Source organism: Balaenoptera borealis (assembly GCF_965194805.1).
Source record: "Balaenoptera borealis genome assembly, chromosome: 6".
Taxonomy (NCBI): Eukaryota; Metazoa; Chordata; class Mammalia; order Artiodactyla; family Balaenopteridae; genus Balaenoptera; species Balaenoptera borealis.
This window is the reverse complement of record NC_138863.1, coordinates 7,776,645-7,802,299: the sequence shown is the minus strand read 5'-3', so window position 1 is coordinate 7,802,299 and position 25,655 is coordinate 7,776,645. Positions and strand designations below refer to the sequence as shown.

General features: G+C 37.2%; 1 protein-coding gene across 5 annotated transcripts in view; it reads left to right on the top strand.

The window, feature by feature from the left end:
- Positions 1-25,655, top strand: part of DIS3L2 (DIS3 like 3'-5' exoribonuclease 2) — a 370,836-nt gene that overhangs the window by 166,368 nt on the left and 178,813 nt on the right. For all 5 annotated transcript variants that reach the window (XR_014245636.1, XM_082395568.1, XM_082395569.1 and 2 more), the window contains exon 9: positions 21,275-21,448. Coding sequence is in view for 4 of the 5 variants with exons in the window: in XM_082395568.1 (XP_082251694.1) it covers positions 21,275-21,448 (174 nt within the window). In the remaining variant the exon portion in view is untranslated. The remainder of the gene's footprint in view (positions 1-21,274; positions 21,449-25,655) is intronic.

Below are 25,655 nucleotides of genomic sequence, written 5' to 3'. Positions count from 1 at the left end.
CTCTTTGCTAAAAGATCACTCTGATTCAGAGTCCAGAGTGGGTGGGAAGGGCCATGACTGAAAGCAAGCAGTAGTAGGCTGTCGCACTAAGATGGGATGGGAGAACCTGAAGTAAAGGAGCTGCAGTGAGAGAAGCAAAAGGAATGAAAAGAGTCAGGGGAGATGAAGAAGGTAAATTTTCTCAGACATGGTAACCAATTGGAAGTGGGGCATGAAAGAGAAGGACAGAACCTTGAATGAACTCTCAGGCCTCTGACTTGCGTAATTGGTTAGATGATGGCATTTAATCGTAATTCATCAAGGACAACTTCATCTCCTACTGTTCCCTTCACTTATGCCTCATTGCTTGCCGTTTCATTGCTAACTGTGTTCCTAGCTCCAGACTTCTGCACACTACACTTCCTTTCCCAGCAGCGGCTTTCTCCTCTCCCCAGTGTTTATTTAGTGAAATACTCAACTTTGAAACTTAACTCGGTCGTCTACTCGGAAAATGTCACCTCACTGAGTCCTCCGTCATGGTGCTCCCATAGTTTCTAATAATACCACTCTTAAAGCTCTCATCTGTTTGTATTGTAATTGCTTATGTAAGTTATTTACTTGGCCATGAACTTCTTTAGGACAAGGATGCTCAGTGAATGTTTGCTGGCTGGTCAGATGGGTAGATGAAAATGATTTGATGACCCCAAGGTCTTCAGCCGTGTTGGCTAGGAAGATGTTGTACCATAAATCAAGCTAGAAAACACAGGAGTAGTTTAGAACAGAAAGTGATGAGAACCAGGTTCTATGGTTTCAAAATCAACACTTGATAACAATATACAGTCAGTATATAACCGCAGGTGGAGAACCCCACATTTAGAATCTTTAACAAAAAGGTTAAGCAGCATGTGCACATTAATAGAATGTATAATTTCAGTAGCTTTGGAAGGGGCCTTCAGGAGGCCATCAGTCTTGGTGCCCCCTTCAGTGTAAGCATTGCTTCTCTGGCACTCCCAGTGGCACTTTGGTGCCTCCAGTTAAGGGAAGCCCAAAGAGAATTACAGTACTAGAGACCTGTAGTTGTTAAAAGTTATTTTTTATCTTGTTCTTGGAATTGCCATGAGAGATTTCAGTTGAACCTTATTCACCTCTATACGTTACATGCCACACTTTGATGAACCTTAGTCCTGTAATGCTATCAAAAATCTAAGGGTAATCTGTTCTTAGTGAACCCTTACTGGCTTTTCGGGATCACTGCTTTTTGTTATGCATCACAACGTATTTAGTACTTTTTATATTTAGTACTAGATTCTTGTCCAAGATACTTAAAAAGCCACATTGGCTTCCTTGCTGGAATGATTTGTAATTATATAATCAGACTTATAGTTTTAAGAGCTTCTCAACTCTCTTAAATCATCCTTCCCTTTAGAAACTCTTGCAGTGGAATTCATGCTTATACTTTCTCAGACCTTTGTGAAATCTGCTATCCTAAAGTATAGAGTTTACAGTCCCAGCCTTCTCTTCCAGGATGTCATGCACATGGAGATATCAAGGTCACTTTCTCCTAGATTTATCATGGTTTCTTCTTCTGGAATATTTAAGGATAAATCTTGAAGAAAATGGAAAAGTTTTACAGCAGCTACTGTGAAAAACATAATAGTGTTTCTTGGCAACACTGAAGACTAACTAAAGATCTATGACATGAATTGACCTAGAGCAAACTGACATATTACTTTCTCTAGCAAACTTTGGTAGCTTTAAGAGATGGGAAGGAGGAAAATGAACAGGTCAGTGCATGTATAGCAGGGTTGAGAAATTTTTGGTTGAAAATGGATCGTCTAGGCTTAATGTCGTAGTACTGCTCATTTTAAGAGAATGAAGGACAGCAGCTTCCATTGGAGAGAGTGACCGGGTGAGGTGAAAGGAGAGGAAGGGAAGTTCTGATTGACGATGTGTGTGGTGGGGAAGAAGTGGTTGATGGGGAAGGGGGCCTGTTCTGGTATCTTCTTCAACTCCCACCTTTGCACCTATAAGGTGTCAGTAATCAGACAATCAGAAATATTTGTTGACTAACAGAAGCAAATACTTTTACTATTCCGTTCAGGTTTGATAGATACCAAATTTCTTATGAGGTAGATATGAATTGGGGAGGTGGTCATTAAATTACATTAAACTGTATTTAGGAAAATGAAACAGTAACTAGGTTGGTAGAAAAAACAAACAGGATAAATTAGTTTGTTTCATTGAGGCATAGCCTACAAGATTTGCAAATTGAAAAATAGCTCTAGCTAGTCCTTCCCCCTGTGCAAAGAGTATTTCACCTTTTCAAGAGAATGTTCGTATCTGAAGACTCTTCTGAGGAAGAGGCTGTGTTATGTAATCCTAAAAACTTGTGTTACCAAACTTAGACTTTATAAGTCCTTTTTGGGGGGGTGTGGCTCTAGCTTGGCTGGTAGACAAAAAGCAAATCAGGCTGAGGAGGGGGCTCTTTTTTGTGACTGTTGGGCTCCACCTGGTGGCCTGGAAGGATCCGCTTTGGTAAAAGCTAATGTCTTCAACACTGAGAGCATCTTGGTCAAAACAGAGCAAAAGTAAAAGGAATGGAGGAGAGTGGTCCTGATGCAGGCTTTGTTTCCAAAGTGTTCCTTCCTTGTACCGTGTGCAATCATTAACCCTTCTTCCACGGTTGTCAGCTTCATCCACAGTCTTCTTGAAAATATTATTTTAAAGTATTAGAGAACCGTAGCTACCATCAGCCTCCTCTTTGCTCCCTTCACATTGACATTAAGCTCTTCACTCTGAATCTTTAGGGCCTTCCCTAAAATCAGTCAGTGTTATTGAGCCTTGCTTCTCTTCCACATTCTGTCATCACTGATCTGCCCACACTTTTTTTTTTAAAGTCCCCAATTCCTTACCTGCTGCCTTCTGCTGCATCATAACACTGAGCCAGAAAAAGGGAAATGATATGTTCTTTCCTCCTGATTATAGAAAATAATACCTAAAATATACAGCTCAAGTATTTGCCATACTTTGTTTTCACTGTGTATTGTTACTGAAGTTCTGGGTGTGGCCATGTTTTGATTGTTCTCCACTTGCAGGTTCTCAGGGATCTGATATACCATTGTATCTGTTTGCATGGGGTTTCCAACATAGGCCAATATGCATGAAAGCATTTATGTGAGAGCGATAATGATAGTGATAATCACTCCAAGAATGTATGACTGCCTTCCTGTGTATAGCCTAGTTTTAAGGCTAAAACTTTATGAGGCTGTGTGGTAGAGGAAGGAGGATGAATGGCTTGCAACACTAATGTTGACTGTTAAGTGTTCCTATTTAAGGCACAGAGACCAATTCGAAGGACTTTCCTGTCTTAATTTCTTCTATCTGTAGCTGGCCCCTTCCCTCAGTAAGGTTTTTACTAGCACATTACGCAGAACAGTGGACCTAATGCTTATTTGTTGAGAATGTTTGCACATACACACAACTCCCAAGTGTAAGAAGCTGGGAATGTTTCAGTACTGTCCTGATTAATCTTACAGTAGGACCCAGTTGTAACAGCGATTGTGAATGGGAACAGTATTTGTGGAGGATCTCTGGTGAGTGAAAAAAATTGAGGTAGTGATCATTATAAATTATTCTAATGAGGAAAACTTTCTATCTCACAACTATTTGTTATTGCAGTATCAAAATTTTTAAAAAATTGCAGTTTTTTCCAATACATACTCATTATATATTTGATATTAAGATTATTTAAAACATGTGCTATAGAAAGTGAAAATTTTCCAGAATTTCATCCCCTGAAATAATCACTATTAAGGGTTGGGTATATATTTGTCTAAAATATTGTTTTAAAATATTTATTGGACTTCCCTGGTGGTGCAGTGGTTAAGAATTTGCCTGCCAATGCAGGGGACACGGGTTTGAGCCCTGGTCCAGGAAGATCCCAGGAAGTAGTTGTGGGGCACTGGCGGAGCAACTAAGCCCGTGCACCACGACTACTGAGTCTGCGCTCTAGAGCCTGTGAGCCACAACTGCTGAGCCCGCGTGCCACAACTACTGAAGCCCATGCGCCTAGAGCCTGTGCTCCACAACAAGAGAAGCCACCGCAGTGAGAAGCCCGCGCACCACAACAAAGACTAGCCCCCGCTCGCCGCAACTAGAGAAAGCCCGCGCACGGCAACAAAGACCCAATGCAGACATACATACATACATACATAAAGAAATAAATAAAATGAGGTTTCCTTTATTAAAAAAATATTTATTAATATTAATTGCAAAGTATGTTTCACAGATAAAAGAATACATGTAACACTTATGTAGTTTTTGAATTCTTGTATTTAAACCAACCCTTGAACTCACCACCCAGATTAAGAAATCTGTCACAATACTGTTGAAGCTCCCTGTGTGTTCCTCTCTGTCCTAACCCCTAATTTTTTCCCAGGAGGTAACCACTGTCTCAAACATACACTTTTCTTTATAATTTACCCTTATTTATATCCCTGAAAGTGTTAGTTTTTGCTTGTTTTTGAACCTTATAAAAAATACCATGCTACACAGATTCTTCTGCGACTTGCTTTTTTTTCATTTAACATTATGTTTCCAAGATATATTCATATATTTCATTCATTTTAATTCATAATATTTCTATTTCCTGAAATATACTATAATTTGTTTATCTAGCAGTGCATATTTGGGTTGAACCAAGGTTTCTGCTATTATAAACAATGCTCCTATGAACATTCCAGTGCTTACTAACTGGTTTCTCTAGACTCTACTTAACAGTAAAATTACTGCATCATCTGTGATACATATGTGCATGTTTAACTTTACAACTTTATGGCCAAATCATTTTCCAAAGTGGCGGTACCCATTTTTAGTCCTACCAGCAGTGTTTAAACTCCATTGCTTCACATTCTTATCAACATGTGATATTGTTAGACTCTTCAGTTTTTGCCAAACAAGTGGATGTAAAATGGTATCTCATTGTGATTTCAATTTGTGTTTTCCTAATTACTGATGAGATTGCACACCTTTTCATATATTTATGGTCATTATGTTTCCTCTCCTAGAGATTATCTTTAATGTTTTTACTCATCTTTTTCACAGTTAATTTTTTGTTTAGATAATTTAGATTTAAAATTGCAAAAATGGTACAGAGAGTTCCTGTATCCCCTTTACCCAGCTTCTCCTTATGTGAACATCTTTATATTATCATAGAATATTTACCAAAACTAAGACATTAACTTTGGTACAATACTGTTAAATAAAGTATAGGATTTATTCAGATCTTATCAGGTTTTCCACTAACCTCCTTTTTCTGTTTGAGCATCTGGTCCAGGATCCTACATTGCAGTTGTCATGTCACTGTAGTTTTTCCAATTTGTGATAATTCCTCAGCCTTGTCTTTCATGACCTTGACACTTTTGAAGAGTACTGGTCAGTGATTTTGAATGTTTCTCAGTTTGGGTTTGTCTAATGTCTTCTCATGATTAGATTGAGATTAAGCATTATTGGGAAGGATACCACAAAGTGATGTACATCATATCAGGGGGTACGTGATATCAGTATGTATACTGGTGAAGTTAACCTTGATCACTTGGCTAAGATGGTATCTGCCAGAATTCCTAACTTACTATTTTCCCTTGTAAATACTATACTATATTCTGGGAGATATTTTTTGAAACTCTGCAATTCTCTTTTTGCTTAAACTTTCACTCACTCATTTTAGCATTCTTTTTTAATTGGGCTGTTTGTCATTTGATTTTTTGGAGTTTAAAAAAATATTCTAGAAAGTAGTCTTTTAGCAGTTAATAATACGGAAAATATCTTTTCCTTGGTTTAAGAGTTGTCTTTTCATGTTGTTAATGTTAACTTCTGAAGAACAGACACTTTAAGTTGCATTTTCTAACTTTTTGGTGCTGGTATATAAAATTACAGTTAATTTTTGTATATTAATTCTTTATCCAGACACCTTGCTAAATCCCCTTATTAATTTTAATACTTTGGGTATAGTTTTCTTTGGATTTTTAATGTAGATAATCATATCATTGATAAACAGATTTGTTTCTTCAATTCAAATCCCTAAAACTTTTATTTCTTTTTCAAATCTTCCTGAACTGGCAACTCACAATTGGGAAGGAGATATTTTCCACACAAATAAGTAATGACAGTTCAATTTTGAGTGAAAGAAATAGTAGCAGGCATTTTTTTCTTGTTCCTGATTTTTTTGATATTAGTATTAATAACTTTGCGAACGTGGCAGCTGGTTATTAAAGGACTCAAGTGTTTACCTAGATCCATGTTTTGGGTTTTATTTATTTTTTTACCATCTTCAATTTTCTTAGTTTTCCTTTGGAGTTTCAAGGAGGAATAGAATGCCTTTTTTGCAGGCTCAAGAGCATTAATTTGTTTATTTATTTATTCAACCATCATGTATTGGGCACTTAAGATGAACAAGCATCAGTGTAAGATACAGAAACAAAGAAATGTTTATTCTCTTTAGGATGATTCTCCTCATCTATAATAAATAAGAGCTGTACAATACCTAAACCACTATTACACAGCTAGAAAGAGGCATGTGCCAGAAAGGAGATATAATCAAAGGAGAGTGATAATACTGAGGAGAGAGATCTGCTCTGGGGAAGGGATGACTTCTTGGTCTTGCTGCTATATTCCATGAAAGTGAAATGAGCTTGTTTTATTTTTGGGGGGCCTGGTTCAACATGGAAATCATAAAGGGAGTGGCTTTAAGATAGAAATACATTGCTTAAGGAAGGAGCCATTAATAGTATTTTTATGCTCTAGAATCAGCTGTACCATGTCAGTGTGTACTGAATATCTACAAGATATATGATGTGAACAGTCCTGAGATTTTATTTTTGGTAGTAAGAGCTTTATATTTTCTGTTGCAGAGTGAAGGGAAGGAAAGGAAAGTTTGCTTCTCATGGAAGATATTTTAAAATATTTTTATATTAGTTAGGATGCTTTTAGCACCAAGTGATAGAAAACCCTGACCCAAAGTGACTTAAATAATAAGGGAATATATTATCTCACATAAGTGGGAATCCAGAGGTTGTGCAGGCTTCAGGCCTAGTATAGTCAGTGACTTGATATTATCGGATTGCCCTTTGCTGTTTTCAGTCATCTAGCAGTGGATTCTCTATGGCTGTGAAGATGGCTGCCAGTGTGGTCAAGCTGCATGCTTTCTTGATCACATCAAACAAGGAAGGGGGAAATTCTGTCCACCAACCATGATATCGATTATGGTCTCCAGGGGAGCTATGCTCTGATTTTATTAGAATAATGAAGCTCTAAAGATGAGATGAGTTTCCTCTATGAAGAAGATTAGGTTTCTATTAGGAAGGAGGAAGAGGGGATTGAATGTTGGTTAGGCAACCAGCACTGGGCACCATAGTTTCATTATAATAAATGTTTCTATAATTTTTAAATTAAAAATGTTACAACATTAAAGGAAGTTTAGAAAATAGAGAAAATAGTCACTCATAATCCTTTTTCTCTAAAAAAAATCAACACCATTCCCTTTTAATCTTTTCATAAATGTTTTTATATAGTTAAATTATACTATTCCTAAATACATTTTATTTTTTTACTTTATGTCATAGTCATTTTTATGTTGCTACATCTTCAAAATTATTTTTTAAATGCATAATACTCAGTTGAACAAATATGCCATGGTTCAGTTTATCATTTACCTATTAGTGGAAATCTAGATAACTTCTTTTACTCATTTGTCTCAGTTTTATTTTTTAGAACAGTTTTATATTTACAGAAAAATTGTCAAGATAGTACAGAGAGTTCTCATATACCCCCGCACCTAGTTTCCCCTGTTGTTAACATGTAGTATGGTGCATTCGTTACAGTTAATGAACCAAAACTAATATGTTATTATTAACTAGGGTCCATACTTTTATTCAGAAATCCTTGATTTAAAAAAAAAAATCTAACGTCCTTTTTCTGTTCAGGGCTCCCATTTAGAATACCTGTATATCACATTTAGTTGTCATGTCTCTTTAGGGTCCTCTTGGCTATGAGAGTTTCCAAGTTATTTTGTTTTGTTTTGTTTTGTTTTTTAATTCTTTATCAATCATAACTTTTATTTTTATTTTTTTAAAATTTATTTATTTTTGGCTGTGTTGGGTCTTCGTTGCTGTGCGCGGGCTTTCCCTAGTTGGGGCGAGCAGGGGCTACTCTTAGTTGCGGTGCGCAGGCTTCTCACTGCGGTGGCTTCTCTTGTTGGGGAGCACAGGCTCTAGGCCTGCGGGCTTCAGTAGTTGTGTCTCGCGGGCTCTAGAGCACAGGCTCAGTAGTTGTGGTGCACGGGCTTAGTTGCTCTGCGGCATGTGGGATCTTCCTGGACCAGGGCTTGAACCCGTGTCCCCTGCATTGGCAGGCGGATTCTTAACCACTGTGCCACCAGGGAAGTCCCCCAAGTTATTTTTGAAGGACATATTTTAGTGCAGAGTAGGTTGCTTTTTAAGAGAATTGGCCATTTAAAAAATTTATTTATTTATTTATTGGCTGCGTTGGGTCTTCATTGCTGCATGCAGGCTTTCTCTAGTTGCGGCGAGCAGGGACTACTCTTGGTTGTGGTGTGTGGGCTTCTCATTGCAGTGGCTTCTCTTGTTGCAGGGCACAGGCTCTAGGCGCATGGGCTTCAGTAGCTGTGGCTCGTGGACTCTAGAGCGCAGGCTCAGTAGTTGTGGCGCATGGGCTTAGTTGCTCCGTGGCATGTGGGATCTTCCCGGACCAGGGATTGAACCCGTGTCCCCTGCATTGGCAGGTGGATTCTTATCCACTGCGCTACCAGGGAAGCCCCTGGCCAGACATTTTGATGCAACATTGAATCATAGTTGTCCTAAAGCAGCTGTTATCATCTTTTCAGACAGTGAATAGAAGACAGAAACTGCTTAGAAAGTTGTAATATTTGAACTGTAACACATGAAAGGGAAAGTTACTTTCAGTATTCATTTAAAATAAAATTTACACTGAAATAAAAATATAAAACAAATCCTTCTGTAAGAGAAATACACAATGTGTAAGTCAGTTCCTTACTAGCTTCTGCTTTTGTTTAGATCCCAAGGTATTTTGGTTTTTAGAGTGACGGCAGAATTTATAAGTAGACAGCATATGATTCTTTCTGAGGCATCTAGGGTCTGAATACATGAGCTCTTATTGCTGACCTGTTAAGATTTTTATCTCCTGCAAGCTATCTAGTCTATGCTACTATCAAATGCATCTTGAGTGAAAACCTATAATAAATTTATTTAAATGTGATATTTGAGAAACATTCTCTGCAACTTAGTAAAATAAATGTTAATTACTACTAATAGAAACTTGGAGTCATTGATCACAGTTGGAGGCCCTAATCAAAATATAATTTTGTTTTTATAGGCCATGTTGTAATTTCAATGAACAAATCAAGGTTCTTTGGACTCAGAATAGAGCCTGGTGAAAAAATTTTGCCAGAACACAAAGCAACAATAAAATTAAATAAAAGACAGGGTTTTTTTTTTTTCTTTTAAATTTCAGCAAAGATCTAATGACTGACCTGACTTGTTCTGATGAATATTAGGTCCATCATCACCTGCTTACTTACTTTTGTCCTCCTTTCCTTTCACCTTTCCATCCCAACAGAAGTGGATCCAGTACTCAGCACTAGTCTTCTTTTTGGGGAAATTGCTCCATTTCTTGGTAGGCTGTCGTCTTTATCTAGTAGTCCTTCAGAAATGGTTTGTGAGAATTACATTCTGTGAGTTCTTGCATTTAAAAATCTTCATCTTTAAAGTCCACTAACTTCAGTGGTAATTTTCTGTATTAGTTTTTCCTGAGACATGATATATACCCTTTCTGTCTGTAAAATTTCTTTTATTTCAGGAAAGTTGTCTTAGTGATATTTTTGAAAATGTTCTCTATTTCATATATGCAGTTCCTTCCTTCAGGAATATCAGTTATGCCAATGTTTGGTCTCCTTCACCTACCTTTCATATCTGTTTTCCCTATAATCTTCTTATACTCTTAGTACATTCCAATTTGATTTTTTCCCACTTCTCTCAGACTTTTCTCTATGATCCTTATTTTTTTCAAATAGTGTCAGTTCTTCATTAGTTATCTCCCGTATGACTTTTCATTTCCATGATGGTTTTGTTTTTCTTTTCTACTTATTTCCTGTTTTCTATGTCTAACACACTAGTTTTTATTTCCTTTTGTGAAATTTATTTATTTTGTATGCACTTGGATCTTTGCTTTAAGCTCTTCTTTAGTGGTGATATTTTCATACATTTTTGAGTTCTTGCTAATATCTTTGGTCAAGATAGTCATTTCTGTGTCTGTATACTTATAAAGTATGTTTTATCCTTCTGCCATTTCCCTTTCTTGTTCTTTTCTTCCTTTTTACATGCAGTATTTTTTTTAGTGGAACACCTGGAATGGCTCCTCTCCCCACCTTCCCCCCCTGCATCTTTAAATAATGAGTTCTTAGATTTTAGCATTATAGTTTTTAAGTTGGATATTATAAAATGCTGTTTGTTCAGGTGTTTAAGCCCTCCATTAACAAGCATAAGATGATCATTTTTGGCCACTCCAGTCTCACCAAGTAGGAGTAGGATGGCCACTGTGTTTTAAGTCTGCCTCACAAAGACTGTTACTGAGACTCCTACCCACATATTAGAATGTGTTTCTTTTCATATTAGTTTAATTCTCTAATAAGCTCTATATGATCTACTTTGTTGTTTATACTTCTTCCAAAAACTGTGTATGCTGTTGGATTATATGTATGGTTAATTATTTTACATGTTTTTTTAATACTGTAGGAGAGAATCATGTGAAATTGTGTTTTATAGGTAAAAAATGGTCAAATATATTGGTAATTTCATATGGATCAACATAATATATGATTAACCTCTTTATATCATTACTTGCCATTCTTGAACCCTTACTTCTGAGTCATCTCTCAGCTGACTTGAATTGCACATAGTTTTTTTCGGGAAGGAAGTAGGAAGTATATTTCATGCCTTGTTAATAAATTAGTTGGGATTCTTGGAGTCTTAGCTTTGAATTCAGAGGAATCACAACTGTGTCCTCAGAGGTACTAAAGTCTCTCAAGTATAGAAGTGAGTATTACTGTGAGTGGGTCTTAAGTATGACAGTGAAAGGCCCAACCCCTCCCTTGCACTCTTGGTCCCCAGACGATGTGCACAACTCTAGAATAATAAAAGCAACGTTATATCCCAACCTCATAAGGTGTTACCTCCCCATTTAGCCCGTCAGATGTATAGTACATCATTCTAATCAGTGAATTCAGTGGGCGTCTCTACTTCTGTAACGTGAAATTCTTGATTACAAACAGTATTATTGAGTGAAGTAACATAATAGCTTAAACAGCATTTGGTAAATCTATGGATTATGGTGTTTATAAGCAAGGTGGGTAGAACAAATGAAGACAGCAAACCCAAACCCAGAATTAGTGTTTCTTTTAATGGAGAAAGATTACTGTCCTCTCCATCATAGAAGAGCTCAGTGAACTAAATCTGCTCTCAGCTGGTTGGTGGGTCCTCCTGCCATGGTTCCGTATCAGGGGCACAGAGTTGGTTGCTGCTGCTGGACAGCTGGCGTCCTGTAAGGGTTGGTTAGCATTAGTGAGAGGAAGCCCATGCTGTGGAGCTCATTTCCTGTTACCAGGTACTTTGTTCTGATGCCCATTGAGCAAGCACTGCAGTGCCTGGGGAAGGGGGTTGGTTGACATTCTCAAGGTCATCTTGCCTCCACAGTGGGAGTCTTTTTCTGACCATTCTCATGGAACACAAATAATCATACTCTGGGCCTATTGCAGTCGGCCCGTTTCTCCGTGTCTGTTCCCCAGATGTCTTTGTCACCAGTCCTCCGCTCTTCCTTCTTTTAGGTCCCTGTCCATCTGGTTAAACATGTAGCCTCTGCCCATCAGGCCATCTTTCCTCAGCCAAAGTAGACCATGGATATATTGCTTGCAGTTCTGCCTGCAGGGAGGACGTTTCTGCTCTACTGTCTTTTCACAGACCACCGCTTAGGATGGATATGCCATCATAGTCCATTTACGACTTGTGACAATGAAAGGTCAGTTAGAACTAGGCATCCAAGGTACTCAGACCTTTCTGCATCTTCCTATATCTTGTGTTTCCTAATCTTGTATTGCTATGTATATACATATATGAAATATATATATATATATATGGTTTGGTTCTCTTGAGTGTTACTCTTTCTGATTAGTACTCCTGCTTTTCATGTAAGAGACTTAGTAAGACTCTGAATTCAACAATATAGTGACTTATCACTCTTGGATTTTTATTTATTTATTTATTTATTTATTGTTTTTTGGGTTTTTTTGTTTATTTTATTTTATTTATTTATTTTTTATACAGCAGGTTCTTATTAGTTATCTATTTTATACATACTAGTGTATATATGTCAATCCCAACCTCGCAATTCATCCCACCACCACCACCACCCGCCCTGCCACTTTCCCCCCTTGGTGTCCATACATTTGTTCTCTACATCTGTGTCTCTATTTCTGCCTTGCAAACTGGTTCATCTGTACCATTTTGCTAGATTCCACATATATGCGTTAATATACGATATTTGTTTTTCTCCTTCTGGCTTACGTCACTCTGTATGACAGTTTCTAGGTCCATCCGCGTCTCTACAAATGACCCATTTTCATTCCTTTTTATGGCTGAGTAATATTCCATTGTATATTTGTACCACACCTTCTTTATCCATTCATCTGTCGATGGGCATTTAGATTGCTTCCATGAGCTGGCTATTGTAAATAGTGCTGCAGTGAACATTGGGGTGCATGTGTCTTTATGAATTATGGTTTTCTCTGGATATATGCCCAGTAGTGGGATTGCTGGGCCATATGGTAATTCTATTTTTAGTTTTTTAAGGAACCTCCATACTGTTCTCCATAGTGGCTGTATCAATTTACATTCCCTTTTCTCCACACCCTCTCCAGCATTTGTTGTTTGTAGGTTTTCTGATGATGCCCATTCTAACTGGTGTGAGGTGATACCTCATTGTAGTTTTGATTTGCATTTCTCTAATAATTAGTGATGTTGAGCAGCTTTTCATGTGCTGCTTGGCCATCTGTATGTCTTCTTTGGAGAAATGTTTATTTAGGTCTTCTGCCCATTTTTGGATTGGGGTTTTTTTTTAATATTGAGCTGCATGATCTGTTTATATATTTTGGACATTAATCCTTTGTCCGTTGATTTGTTTGCAAATATTTTATCCCATTCTGAGGGTTGTCTTTTCATCTTGTTTGTAGTTTCCTTTGCTGTGCAAAAGCTTTTACGTTTCATTAGGTCCCATTTGTTTATTTTTGTTTTTATTTCCATTACTCTAGGAGGTGGATCAAAAAAGATCTTACTGTGGTTTATGTCAAAGAGTGTTCTTCCTATGTTTTCCTCTAAGAGTTTTATAATGTCCGGTCTTACATTTAGGTCTTTAATCCATTTTGAGTTTATTTTTGTGTATGGTGTGTGTTAGGGAGTGTTCTAATTTCATTCTTTTACATGTAGCTGTCCAGTTTTCCCAGCACCACTTATTGAAGAGACTGTCTTTTCTCCATTGTATATCCTTGCCTCCTTTGTCATAGATTAGTTGACCATAGGTATGTGGGTTTATCTCTGGCTTTCTATCCTGTTCCGTTGATCTATATTTCTGTTTTTGTGCCAGTACCACATTGTCTTGATTACTGTAGCTTTGTAGTATAGTCTGAAGTCAGGGAGTCTGATTCCTCCAACTCCGTTTTTTTTTCCCTCAAGACTACTTTGGCTATTTGGGGTCTTTTGTGTCTCCATACAAATTTTAAGATATTTGTTCTAGTTCTGGAAAAAAAGGCTACTGGTAATTTGATAGGGATTGCATTGAATCTGTAGATTGCTTTTGGTAGTATAGTCATTTTCACAATATTGATTCTTCCAATCCAAGAACATGGTATATCTCTCCATCTGTTTGTGTCATCTTTGATTTCTTTCATCAGTGTCTTATAGTTTTCTGAGTGCAGGTCTTTTACCTCCTTAGGTAGGTACTCCTAGGTATTTTATTCTTTTTGTTGCAGTGGTGAATGGGATTGTTTCCTTAATTTCTCTTTCTGGTCTTTTGTTGTTAGTGTATAGGAGTGCAAGAGATTTCTGTGCATTAATTTTGTATCCTGCAACTTTACCAAATTCATTGATTAGCTCTAGTAGTTTTCTGGTGGCATCTTTAGGATTCTCTATGTATGGTATCATGTCATGTGCAAACAGTGACTGTTTTACTTCTTCTTTTCCAATTTGTATTCCTTTTATTTCTTTTACTTCTCTGATTGCCGTGGCTAGGACTTCCAAAACTATGTTGAATAATTGTGGCGAGAGTGGACATCCTTGTCTTGTTCCTGATCGTAGAGGAAATGCTTTCAGTTTTTCACCATTGAGAATGATGTTTGCTGTGGGTTTGTCATATATGACCTTTATTATGTTGAGGTAGCTTCCCTCTATGCCCACTTTCTGGAGAGTTTTTATCATAAATGGGTGTTCAGTTTTGTCAAAAGCTTTTTCTGCATCTATTGAGATGATCATATGGTTTTTATTCCTCAGTTTGTTAATATGGTGTATCACATTGATTGATTTGCATACATTGAAGAATCCTTGCATCCCTGGGATAAATCCCACTTGATCATGGTGTATGATTCTGTTAATGTATTGTTGGATTCTGTTTGCTAGTATTTTGTTGAGGATCTTTGCATCTATATTCATCAGTGATATTGGTCTGTAATTTTCTTTTTTTGTAGTATCTCTGTCTGTTTTGGTATCAGGGTGATGGTGACCTCGTAGAATGAGTTTGGGAGTGTTCCTTCCACTGCAATTTTTTGGAAGAGTTTGAGAAGGATGGGTGTTAGCTCTTCTCTAAATGTTTTATAGAATTCGCGTGTGAAGCCATCTGGTCCTGGACTTTTGTTTGTTGTAGGATTTTTAATCACAGTTTCAATTTCATTACTTGTTATTGGTCTGTTCATATTTTCTGTTTCTTCCTGGTTCAGTCTTGGAAGGTTTTACCTTTCTAAGAATGTCCATTTCTTCCAGGTTGTCCATTTTATTGGCGTAGAGTTGCTTGTAGTAGTCTCTTAGGATGCTTTGTATTTCTTAGGTGTCTGTTGTAACTTCTCCTTTTTCATTTCTTTTTTTATTGATTTGAGTCCTCTCCCTCTTTTTCTTGATGAGTCTGGCTAAAGGTTTATCAATTTTGTTTATCTTCTCAAAGAACCAGCTTTTAGTTTTATTGATCTTTGCTATTGTTTTCTTTGTTTCTATTTCATTTATTTCTGCGTTGATCTTTATGATTTTTTTCCCTCTACTAACTTCAGGTTTTGTTTGTTCTTCTTTCTCTAGTTCCTTTAGGTGTAAGGTTAGATTGAGATTTTTCTTGTTTCTTGAGGTAGAATTGTATTACTATAAACTTCCCTCTTACTACTGCTTTTGCTCCATCCCATAGGTTTTGGATTGTCGTGTTTTCATTGTCATTTGTCTCTAGGTAGTTTTTGATTTCCTCTTTGACTTCTTCAGTGATCTCTTGGTTATTTAGTAACATATTGTTTAGCCTCCATGTGTTTGTATTTTTTACATTTTTTTTTCCCTGTAATTGATTTCTAATCTCATAGCGTTGTGGCCGAAAAAGATGCTTGGTATGATTTCAATTTTCTTAAATTTACTGAGGCTTGATTTGTGACCCAAGATGTGATCTATCCTGGAGAATGTTCCGTATGCACTTGAGAAGAAAGTGTGATCTGCTGTTTTTAGATGGAATGTCCTATAAGTATCAGTTAAATCTATCTGGTCTGTTGTGTCATTTAAAGCTTGTGTTTCCTTATTAATTTTCTGTTTGGATGATCTGTCCATTGGTGTAAGTGAGGTGTTAAAGTCCCCCACTATTTTTGTGTTACTGTCAGTTTCCTCTTTTATAGCTGTTAGCAGTTGCCTTATGTATTGAGGTGCTCCTATGTTGGGTGCATATATATTTATAATTGTTATATCTTCTTCTTGGATTGATCCCTTGATCATTATGTAGTGTCCTTCCTTGTCTCTTGTAACATTCTTTATTTTAAAGTCTATTTTATCTGGTATGAGTATTGCTACTCCAGCTTTCTTTTGATTTCCATTTGCATGGAATATCTTTTTCCATCCCCTCACTTTCAGTCTGTATGTGTCCCTAGGTCTGAAGTGGGTCTCTTGTAGACAGCATATATATGGATGTTGTTTTTGTATCCATTCAGCGAGCCTGTGTCTTTTGGTTGGAGCATTTAATCCATTCACGTTTAAGGTAATTATTGATATGTTCCTATTACCATTTTCTTAATTGTTATGGGTTTATTTTGTAGGTCCTTTTCTTCTCTTGTGTTTCCCACTTAGAGATGTTCCTTTAGCATTTGTTGTAAAGCTGGTTTGGTGGTGCTGAATTCTCTTAGCTTTTGCTTGTCTGTAAAGCTTTTGATTTCTCCATCGAATCTGAATGAGGTCCTTGCCAGGTAGAGTAATCTTAGTTGCAGGTTCTTCCCTTTCATCACTTTAAATATATCGTGCCAGTCCCTTCTGGCCTGCAGAGTTTCTGCTGAGAAATCAGCTGTTAACCTTATGGGAGTTCCCTTGTGTGTTATTTGTTGTTTTTCCCTTGTTGCTTTCAATAATTTTTCTTTGTCTTTAATTTTTGTCAATTTGATTACTGTGTGTCTCGGCGTGTTTCTCCTTGGGTTTATCCTGCCTGTGACTCTCTGCGCTTCCTGGACTTAAGTGGCTATTTCCTTTCCCATGTTAGGGAAGTTTTCAACTATAATCTCTTCATATATTTTCTCGGGTCCTTTCTCTCTCTCTTCTCCTTCTGGGATCCCTGTAATGTGAATGCGTTTAATGTTGTCCCAGAGGTATCTTAGGCTGTCTTCACTTCTTTTCATTCTTTTTACTTTCTTCTGTTCTGTGGCAGTGAATTCCACTATTCTGTCTTCCAGATCAGTTATCCATTCTTCTGCCTCAGTTATTCTGCTATTGTTTCCTTCTAGTCTATTTTTCATTTCAGTTATTGTATTGTTCATCTCTGTTTGTTTGTTCTTTAATTCTCCTAGGTGTTTGTTCTTTAATTCTTCTAGGTCTTTGTTAAACATTTCTTGCATCTTCTCGATCTTTGCCTCCATTCTGTTTCCGAGGTCCTGTATCATCATATCTGTCATTATTATGAATTCTTTTTCTGGAAGGTTGCCTATCTCCACTTCATTTAGTTGTTTTTCTGGGGTTTTATCTTGTTCATTCATCTGGTACATAGTCTTCTGCCTTTTCATTTTGTCTGTCTTTCTGTGAATGTGGTTTTCGTTCCACAGGCTGCAGAATTGTAGTACTTCTTGCTTCTGCTATCTGCCCCCTGGTGGATGAGGCTATCTAAGAGGTTTGTGCAAGCTTCCTGATGGGAGGGACTGGTGGTGGGTCTTCTCTCAACGTTCTTATTCAGCATCACATTGGAACACCTGCTAGCGTTGGTGGGTCTCCTGCAGAGGCGGGGAGTGGCTCACCGTGGGGACAAGGACACTGGAAGCCGGATTTTTATTTTTGTTTATTTATTTTGTTGCCGTCTTAGCCTGGCAGCTGCAATAGATTCAGAATAATTTTTTGATACACATAGGAAGTCACTGAGTTTCTGTCTTAACCTGGAATCAAGACTTTAGAGGTTGAACATGTAATTCTTTTGTTTCCACCCTCTTTTCAGGTTCTCTAGGTCTCTCACTGTTTCTGTGAGCTCTTTGGTATCTTTCCAATAAATTTCTTTTCCATCTGGAGTTAGCTTCTCATGCTTACAACCAAGAACCCAGACAAACACATTAGTATTAGGAGATGGATGTAGAGAATAGAACCTCAGGAACCTGTGAGAATAATTAATTGTTTAGGTGGGCTGGAGGTAACTCAGGTCCCATTAATTTTCAAAATATTAATTTCCAAAATGTCCTTCAAACTTCAGAGGTGACAACTGGTTCCCCAAATCCTCAACAGGAACTGCATTCTAGTGAATACAGGTCATAATGTTGTCATTTTGAAAAATAATGAGACCTGAGTCTTTAACTGTCTAGATTCTTGGTTGCAAACAGGAGAAACCAACTGTGGTTGGAAAAGGTATTTATTAGAAGGATACTGAAGGGCTCATAGAAACAGTAAGAGTCTTGAATGTCCTGAGAAAGTTATGGGTAGGAACAAAGGCCAGTCTGGAAAGCCAAGAACAAGAAGTTCAATCATAGTCTTTTATCAGGATTAGTTTGGCCACAATGGCAACGGTTCTTTAATGGTTCAACCACTGCTCTTGGAGGACAGCATTGCCATTGGGTACTGCTACCACCACTACTTTCAGTGGGAACCACTCTAGCTGCCGTGAGTCCTAAGCACCTCTTTATGTTTGTGTCATTCTCTTCACATTAAAAGTCTTGAATTGAAGCAGAGTCTAAGTCATACAGTGTGCTGGCTTTCACACTAGTTTCACAGTGTACTAGTTTTCGTAGAGTTGGAGGAGTCTTCTATAAAGAGATGCCAGGCATTAAGTAGGAGGCTTCTGTAATGGGAATTGTAGTCCTTTGGTCCACTTACATGCAATGTGGAAGTCTTCCTTTCTGATTTGTATGCCTTTTCTTTCTTTTTCTTGCTTTATGGTTCTCACTAGGACTTCTGATACCATGTTTAATACTATTGGTGAGAGTGAACACCCTTGTCTTCCTGATCTGGAGGAGAGCATTTAATCTTTCATTATTAAGTTGAGGACCTTCCTGTTCATTACTCATTTGCTGAGTGTTTTGATCATGAATAGATGTTGAATTTTGTTAAGTGCTTTTTTGCTTCTATTGAGATAATTGTATGTGTTTTGTCATTGTTTGCTAATTGATGAATTAAATTGATTAATTTTTGAATATCAGACAGATCTTGAATTACTTGGTCTTGAACGTTGTATTATCATTTTATATATTGCTGAATTCTATTTGCTAATATTTCATAAGAATTTTAAGTCTGTTTTTCATGAGGGATATTGATCTCATAAATCCTTTGTCTGATTTTGGTATCAGGGTAATGCTGGCTTCATAAAACTAGTTAGGAAGTGTTCTGTCCTATTCTGCATTCTGAAAGAGTTTCTATGGAATTAGTATTAATTCTTCCTTGAAGACTTAGTAGCATTCTCCAGTGAAACCATCTGGGCCTGGACTTTTCTTTGTGGGAACATTTTAAACTATGAATTCAGTTTCTTTAGTAGATAAAGGAATATTTAGGTATTGGTATCTGCTTGAGGAGTCTTAGGCAGTGTGTGTCTTTCAAGGAGTTTACCCATTTCATCCAAGATGTTGAATTTGTTGGCCTAAAGTCATTCATAATTCCCTTATTATTCTTTTAATACTCATAGGATCTATAAAAATGTTCTCTCATTCCTGATATTGGTAACTTCTTCCTTATTTTTCTTGATCAGCCTCACCAGAAGCTTACCTATTTTATTATCTTTTCAAAGAATCAGCTTTTGATTTTATTGGTTTTCTTTATTGTTTCTCCATTTTCTATTCATTGATTCTTATTTCTTTATTATTTCCTTCCTTCTGCTTACCTGGGATCTAATTTGCTTTTCTTTTTTCAGTTTTTTAAGGTAGAAGTTTAGGTCACTGACACGTTTCTTCTTTTCTAATATGAGCATTTAATGCTGTAAATTTCCCTCAAAGCACTGCTTTAGCTGCTTCTCACAAACATTGATATGTTGTGTTTTATTCAGGTCAAAATATTTTCTAATTCTCTTTTTACTTCTTCTTTAATCCATTGGTTGTTTAATTTTCATATATTTGTGGATCTTCCATATAGCTTTCTGTTATTTTTTTCCCATGTATTTTTGCTATCTTTGGCTTTTTGATGTGCTTTCTGGGAGATCACCACCTACGTTTGAGGAGAAGGCACTGGTCTGAGCCACCATTGTATGTGAAATGCCTACAGGCCACCTGGAGCCCACAGGTCAACCCACAGGCTGCCTTGAGCCTGTGCTGGTGGGCAGGTGTATGTGTCAACAGTGGGCTGGTCTCTCTTGGCTGGCATATGAGAAATGGGGCCAGCCGTTCTGCCACCACTGCCATGTTCCAGTAGTGAGGTTGAAAATGGGAATTTGTTAAAAGTCTGCATGTAAGGCAACCACATCCCCAGTCCCACTCCACCACTGTGTACCTCAGAACTCTAGTAGCCAGACATCTATCCTTATGTAGGAAACAGAATCTTCTTCAAAGAAATTGAATGGCCCCAGAGAAGACCCTAATGCCAGAGCTAAACTCCTTGCAGGAATTACTGAGGGTGGATTCCTGGATCATGCTGGTGGATGAGTAAACGTATGCAATGGAGGAGGTAGCCTTCCCTGGTTTCCCCAACACCCTCAACAGAGGCAGCTGTTTTGAGACTTATGTCGTGTTTCCTTATTGACTATCTATATTCAGCACTTAACTTTAGACTTGTGGTCTGTATGTGGCATGCCAATACTTAGAAGAATCGAGAATTATCAATTTTGATATATGTGTAGATGTCCCACAGATAAAAGAGTGAGATCAGCCCTCTAAAAGATGGAATCCTACTCATAGCATCAAGACTGTCCTATTAAATGCAATCTTACTTTTAATGGACCAATACCCTAAAATGCGAATGGTCGTTTGCTGGGTGACTGGATTAAAGATAATTTAAATTTTCTTCTTGGTATATTTCTTTCTTTTCTAACTTCTCTAGAGTGAACATATATTACCTTTGTGTTCAGATAAAATATTTTAAAACATTAAGGGAAAAATTAGTAGAATTGTGAAATAAATAAAAACATGAGATCTAAGCTAGTAAGCGTGACGTAAGGTATAGGCACTGTGAAACTAATGATTTAACAGCAAACTGGGTTGATCAGAATTGTCTCTAAAGGTGTTTACAAGAGAAATAATTGACAAAAGCTTTTAATTCTCCATGAAGAACACCTGCCAGAGTCCTAAGAAGGGCTGTCTGGCCCTACTCCCTGGGTCAGAATTCCTGAGGAAAGGTAAAATTAGGCTGTAGTCATGGCGTTAACAGGACAAGAGTATCCTCATCTCTTCTGCTTGGTCCCCCCTGTTCACTGGTGATGGTGTTCCTTCTTGGGGAGGGGCAGGAGGTTTCGAAGACTTTCCTACTACCCTCGCTTTTAGAGAGGAATGGGTCGCCTATGTTTCATTACTCACTAACACGCTTATTCCTCTCTGTCCTGTCCACAGGCAGCTGGCTAAGAGTCTTGGGCAGGCTGGTGAAATCGAGCCTGAAACAGAAGGGATACTAACAGAGTATGGAGTGGATTTCTCTGATTTCTCTTCAGAAGTTTTAGAATGTCTCCCTCAAGGCCTGCCTTGGACAATTCCGCCAGAGGAATTCAGCAAGAGAAGAGATTTAAGGTAAATATCTGAAACTCTTTAAGAACATCATGTTTCTTAGTATGAGTGTATTTCGTGTTCCGGAATTGCAATCATTGTTGCTTTTGTTGTGGTCATCCATTTACAATGCTTGGTGTCAGTTTATTTATCTCTTGTAAAAATAAAATACAGTGTGTGTGTGTGTGTGTGTGTGTGTGTGTGTGTGTGTGTGTGTGTGAAAAAAATAAAGGTAACTGTGAGGTGATGGATGTAAAAGTATCCTTCTTCTGGTAATCATTTCAAAAAATAAATGTGTCAAATCAAAAAAAAAAAAAAAAGAATATCATGTTTCTATCTTTCTGCCTTCTAACTTAACTCTCCTAGGAGCTGGCCTCAGATATTCCCATCTTTCCACCAACATTAAAGTTCCGTACAATTGGGAACTAAGTGCTCTGTACCAGAGGTTGGCCAATGATGACCTCCAAGCTAAATTTAGCCCACTGACTGTTTATGTACAGCCTGTGAGCTAAGACTGGCTTTCATATTTTTAAATGGTTGAAAAAAATCAAAACAATAATTTTTCATGAAAATTATATAAAATTCAAATTTCAGCATTCATGAAGTTGCATTGGAACACAGCCATGCTTATTTGGTTATATATTGTCTATGGCTATTTTTTTGCACTACAAGAGCAGAGTTGAATAGTTGCAACAGAGGCCATATGGCCTGCAAAGCCTAAGATATTTGCTCTCTGGCCCTTTATAGAAGAAGTGTGCTGACTTTTCTTCTAGACCATGCTGTTATAATTTCAAAAGGTGTAGCTGCCACCTTCTTTTCTCATTGCTATGCCCCATAGGTCTGGTCAAATAAAGACAGTGTTATCTGGTTAGAAATGCCTTCCTTTAAATGGGCCTCTTCAGGCACAGAGCAAAGGATTCAAGACTTCTGTGCTTGGAGCTTCATTTTAAAGCTTTACTTTTAGGTCTGGAATTTGTTGGAAAGTACTTTTGTGGTATTTTTTTAACAACATCTTCTTTGAAGATGTTTCTTCATTGTGGGATGTTAGTTCTTTTCTGATATTTCTCTTCAGAATTTGGTTTCAGTACTGGCATTCATTTTGGATGCCACATGGAGATATTTAGAACCAAGAAACTTTTCACACAACCCACTGAGGCTGTGGAAGGTTTTTTGCTAAGGTCATCCCGTGTCAGAGTCTTTTCCGCCACACTTGCTCACTTCATGCAGCTGAACTTATGATACCTTAAGCTCTTGGTGCCCATTACTCCACCTAGTTTGAGAAACCTCCTTTCCGGCTCCCTCTTGCTTTTGTATCTTTTAGGAGTGTACTTCTTTTCTTTTCTTGCCGCGGGTAGGCAAGGAAAAGGAGTTGACAGTTCCCTTTCCTGCTTGTTAGTAACTCTGATGGAACACACATTATATTTGAAGTCAGTTAACTCAAGTTGCCTTCCTGGCTTTCAGCAGTAACCACTGTTCAGAGAACTCCTGGTCAGTCATCTTGTCAGGGGTTTTGAGATGTTGAGTCCATAATCTTACTCTCTCTGAACCTTCACTTTCTCATATATAAATTGAGGGACTTGTTTTCTGAGATCTTTTCCTAAATCTAGGAATCTATTTAAAATTTTTTAATAAGAAAAGAAAGTTAGAATGGATGGCTGAATTTTGTTGTTTGAAGTGTAAGTTAGTATAGCCCTTCTGCAGTAGCTATTAACATTTTAAACCTACTTACCCTTTCACCTAAAAACTCTATTTACAGGAGTCCATCCTCCTCAAAGAAGTGTTTTAGGATGTACGTAAAGAATGTTCGTTGCTGCTTTATTATAAAAGTGACACTGCTGATGTCCATCATTAAAGGAATGGTTGAATAACCTATGTCATATCAATAAGATAACATTCCGTGCAGCTGCAAAAAAGGAACCATTTCCAGGTGGACTTCCTAAAAGGATGGCCATCATATATTGCCATCATGTAAGGATGATGGCCATCATATATTGCGAAGTGAAAGTAGCAAGTTTCAGAACAGTATGGATATGAGCCTAGTTTTTTATAAAGTCAAATAATATAAAAACGATATAAATGTGTATGTACATATATATACATGTACACATAAAAGTATATTTGCAAAAAAAACAGTTCTGGAAGGAAATGCATTGAACTGCCGACAGTGATTATTGTGCGTGGACTTCAGTGAAGTGCCTATCACTTCACTTATAGGGAGGCAATATTTTACGTTTCATTTTATAAATTACTCTGTTATTCAAATTGTTTAAAAAAAAAACTTCTATAACTTTAAAAAATTATAAATGGAAATATCAGAAGAGAGAGGTGCTCAGTCTTTCCTAGCCTGACTCCTAGCCTGCAGATGAATAATAATAAGGCATGCCAATAGTCCTAGAAGCCAGTATCGCTCAGTTCCCCTCTCATGGCCCCGCCTTGCCTTTTTCTTTGGCCCCCATTGCCTTCTGAGTTAGACCACAGACTAGGAGGTCTTGCTCTGCAGAAGTCTTCTGTTAAAATATACCTATGTGTCCTGCAAGAGGATCCACAGATACAGGGAGCTTGTGGGATGCTCTCTGCTATTAGTACAGTAACAGGGAATTTTTTTTTTTTTTAATCACTTTAACTTCCAGAAACTTTTTACCTGCCCATTATCCTCTAGAATTATTTTTCTAAAATTCAAATCTTATTCTTTTTTTCTTCTTTTTCTTTTTACTCCTTTGGCTTAAAATCTTTCAACTGCTTCCTGATGCCTAAAGTAGTAATCTCTAAACTTTGTTGAACATGCATTCCCTGTAACATATGTGCCTTTATTTTAAAATTACAAGTGTACTTACTACTTTACTAATTTATTATATATGCTATTAATATACATAAAAGTGGAAAAATGAGAAAGAAATAAATTTTAATATATTTTTATTTTACTTTAAAAAGGTATAGAAACTGTTCATATTGTTAATCCTACTTTTGGTGAAAGCAATGTGATTGAATATTCTTTATTTTTTTATTTTGCTTTAACAACTTGCAGTGTGGAAATACAGAGGTCCGGTTGTAAGTTTTATATATTTTGATACTTAGTTTTGGTTTTAATGGTTATCATAACTGAAAAAGATATCTTATATCTTAAGAAGAAGTGAGCTCAACTTACTAAATCATAATACTTATTTTTCAACCCTGTTCACTGATTATATTCAGATTCATTTTGAAATCCAGCTAATAAACTTCCATCTTTCATGATGTCCGTCAGTTCTTGTGGACTAATTGAAAGGTGCTGCATTTTTAGATTTTTTTAAATGATTTCATAATCTTCGATTATTCTTCAATTGGCATCTTTAAAAACTGGTTATAAAACTCTGTTAGAAAATTTAAGTGTATAGATATGAGCAGATTTGTAGTTTATAAGATTAGGTCATTTTAGGTCCCCAAATTGCATAACAATGGAAACATTTCAAAACATCCATTTTTAGAATTTTATATTAAAAACTTGAGTTTCTTGTTTTATTTTGCTTTCAAAATGCAATAACTTTTTTTTTTCTTTTTTTTTAATCGTTGTTAAAACATCACTTTTACCTTGAAGGGACAGATTAAGTGTGTTTAGTTTTTTCTAAGTATCTGCTATGGACCATATGATTGACAGTCATTGGTTTTTGGTTTTTTTTTTTTAAGGAATTCCTTTATTTATATTTATTTATTTATTTATTTATTTATTTTTGGCTGTGTTGGGTCTTCGTTTCTGTGCGAGGGCTTTCTCTAGTTGCGGCAAGCGGGGGCCACTCTTCATCGCGGTGCGCGGGCCTCTCACTATCGTGGCCTCTCTTGTTGCGGAGCACAGGCTCCAGACGCGCAGGCTCAGTAGTTGTGGCTCACGGGCCTAGTTGCTCCGGGGCGTGTGGGATCTTCCCAGACCAGGGCTCGAACCCGTGTCCCCTGCATTGGCAGGCAGACTCTCAACCACTGCGCCACCAGGGAAGCCCCAACAGTCATTGTTTTGAAATCATAGTGTGGCTGATGAATTCATGTTAGGAGCACAAGAAATGTCAACTTTGCTATTTTCATGGTATTAGTGGTATTACTATTATTAGTTCAATATTATCTTCAATCTGTGGATCTTTGCAATAATCTTTTTTAGCGACTTGCCTATTTTGTAAGGATTAATTTAGCTAAAACTAGATAATTTTCATAAATCCATGGTACTGGACATGCGTAAATACCTATTGTTCACAGTTGGCTGAAA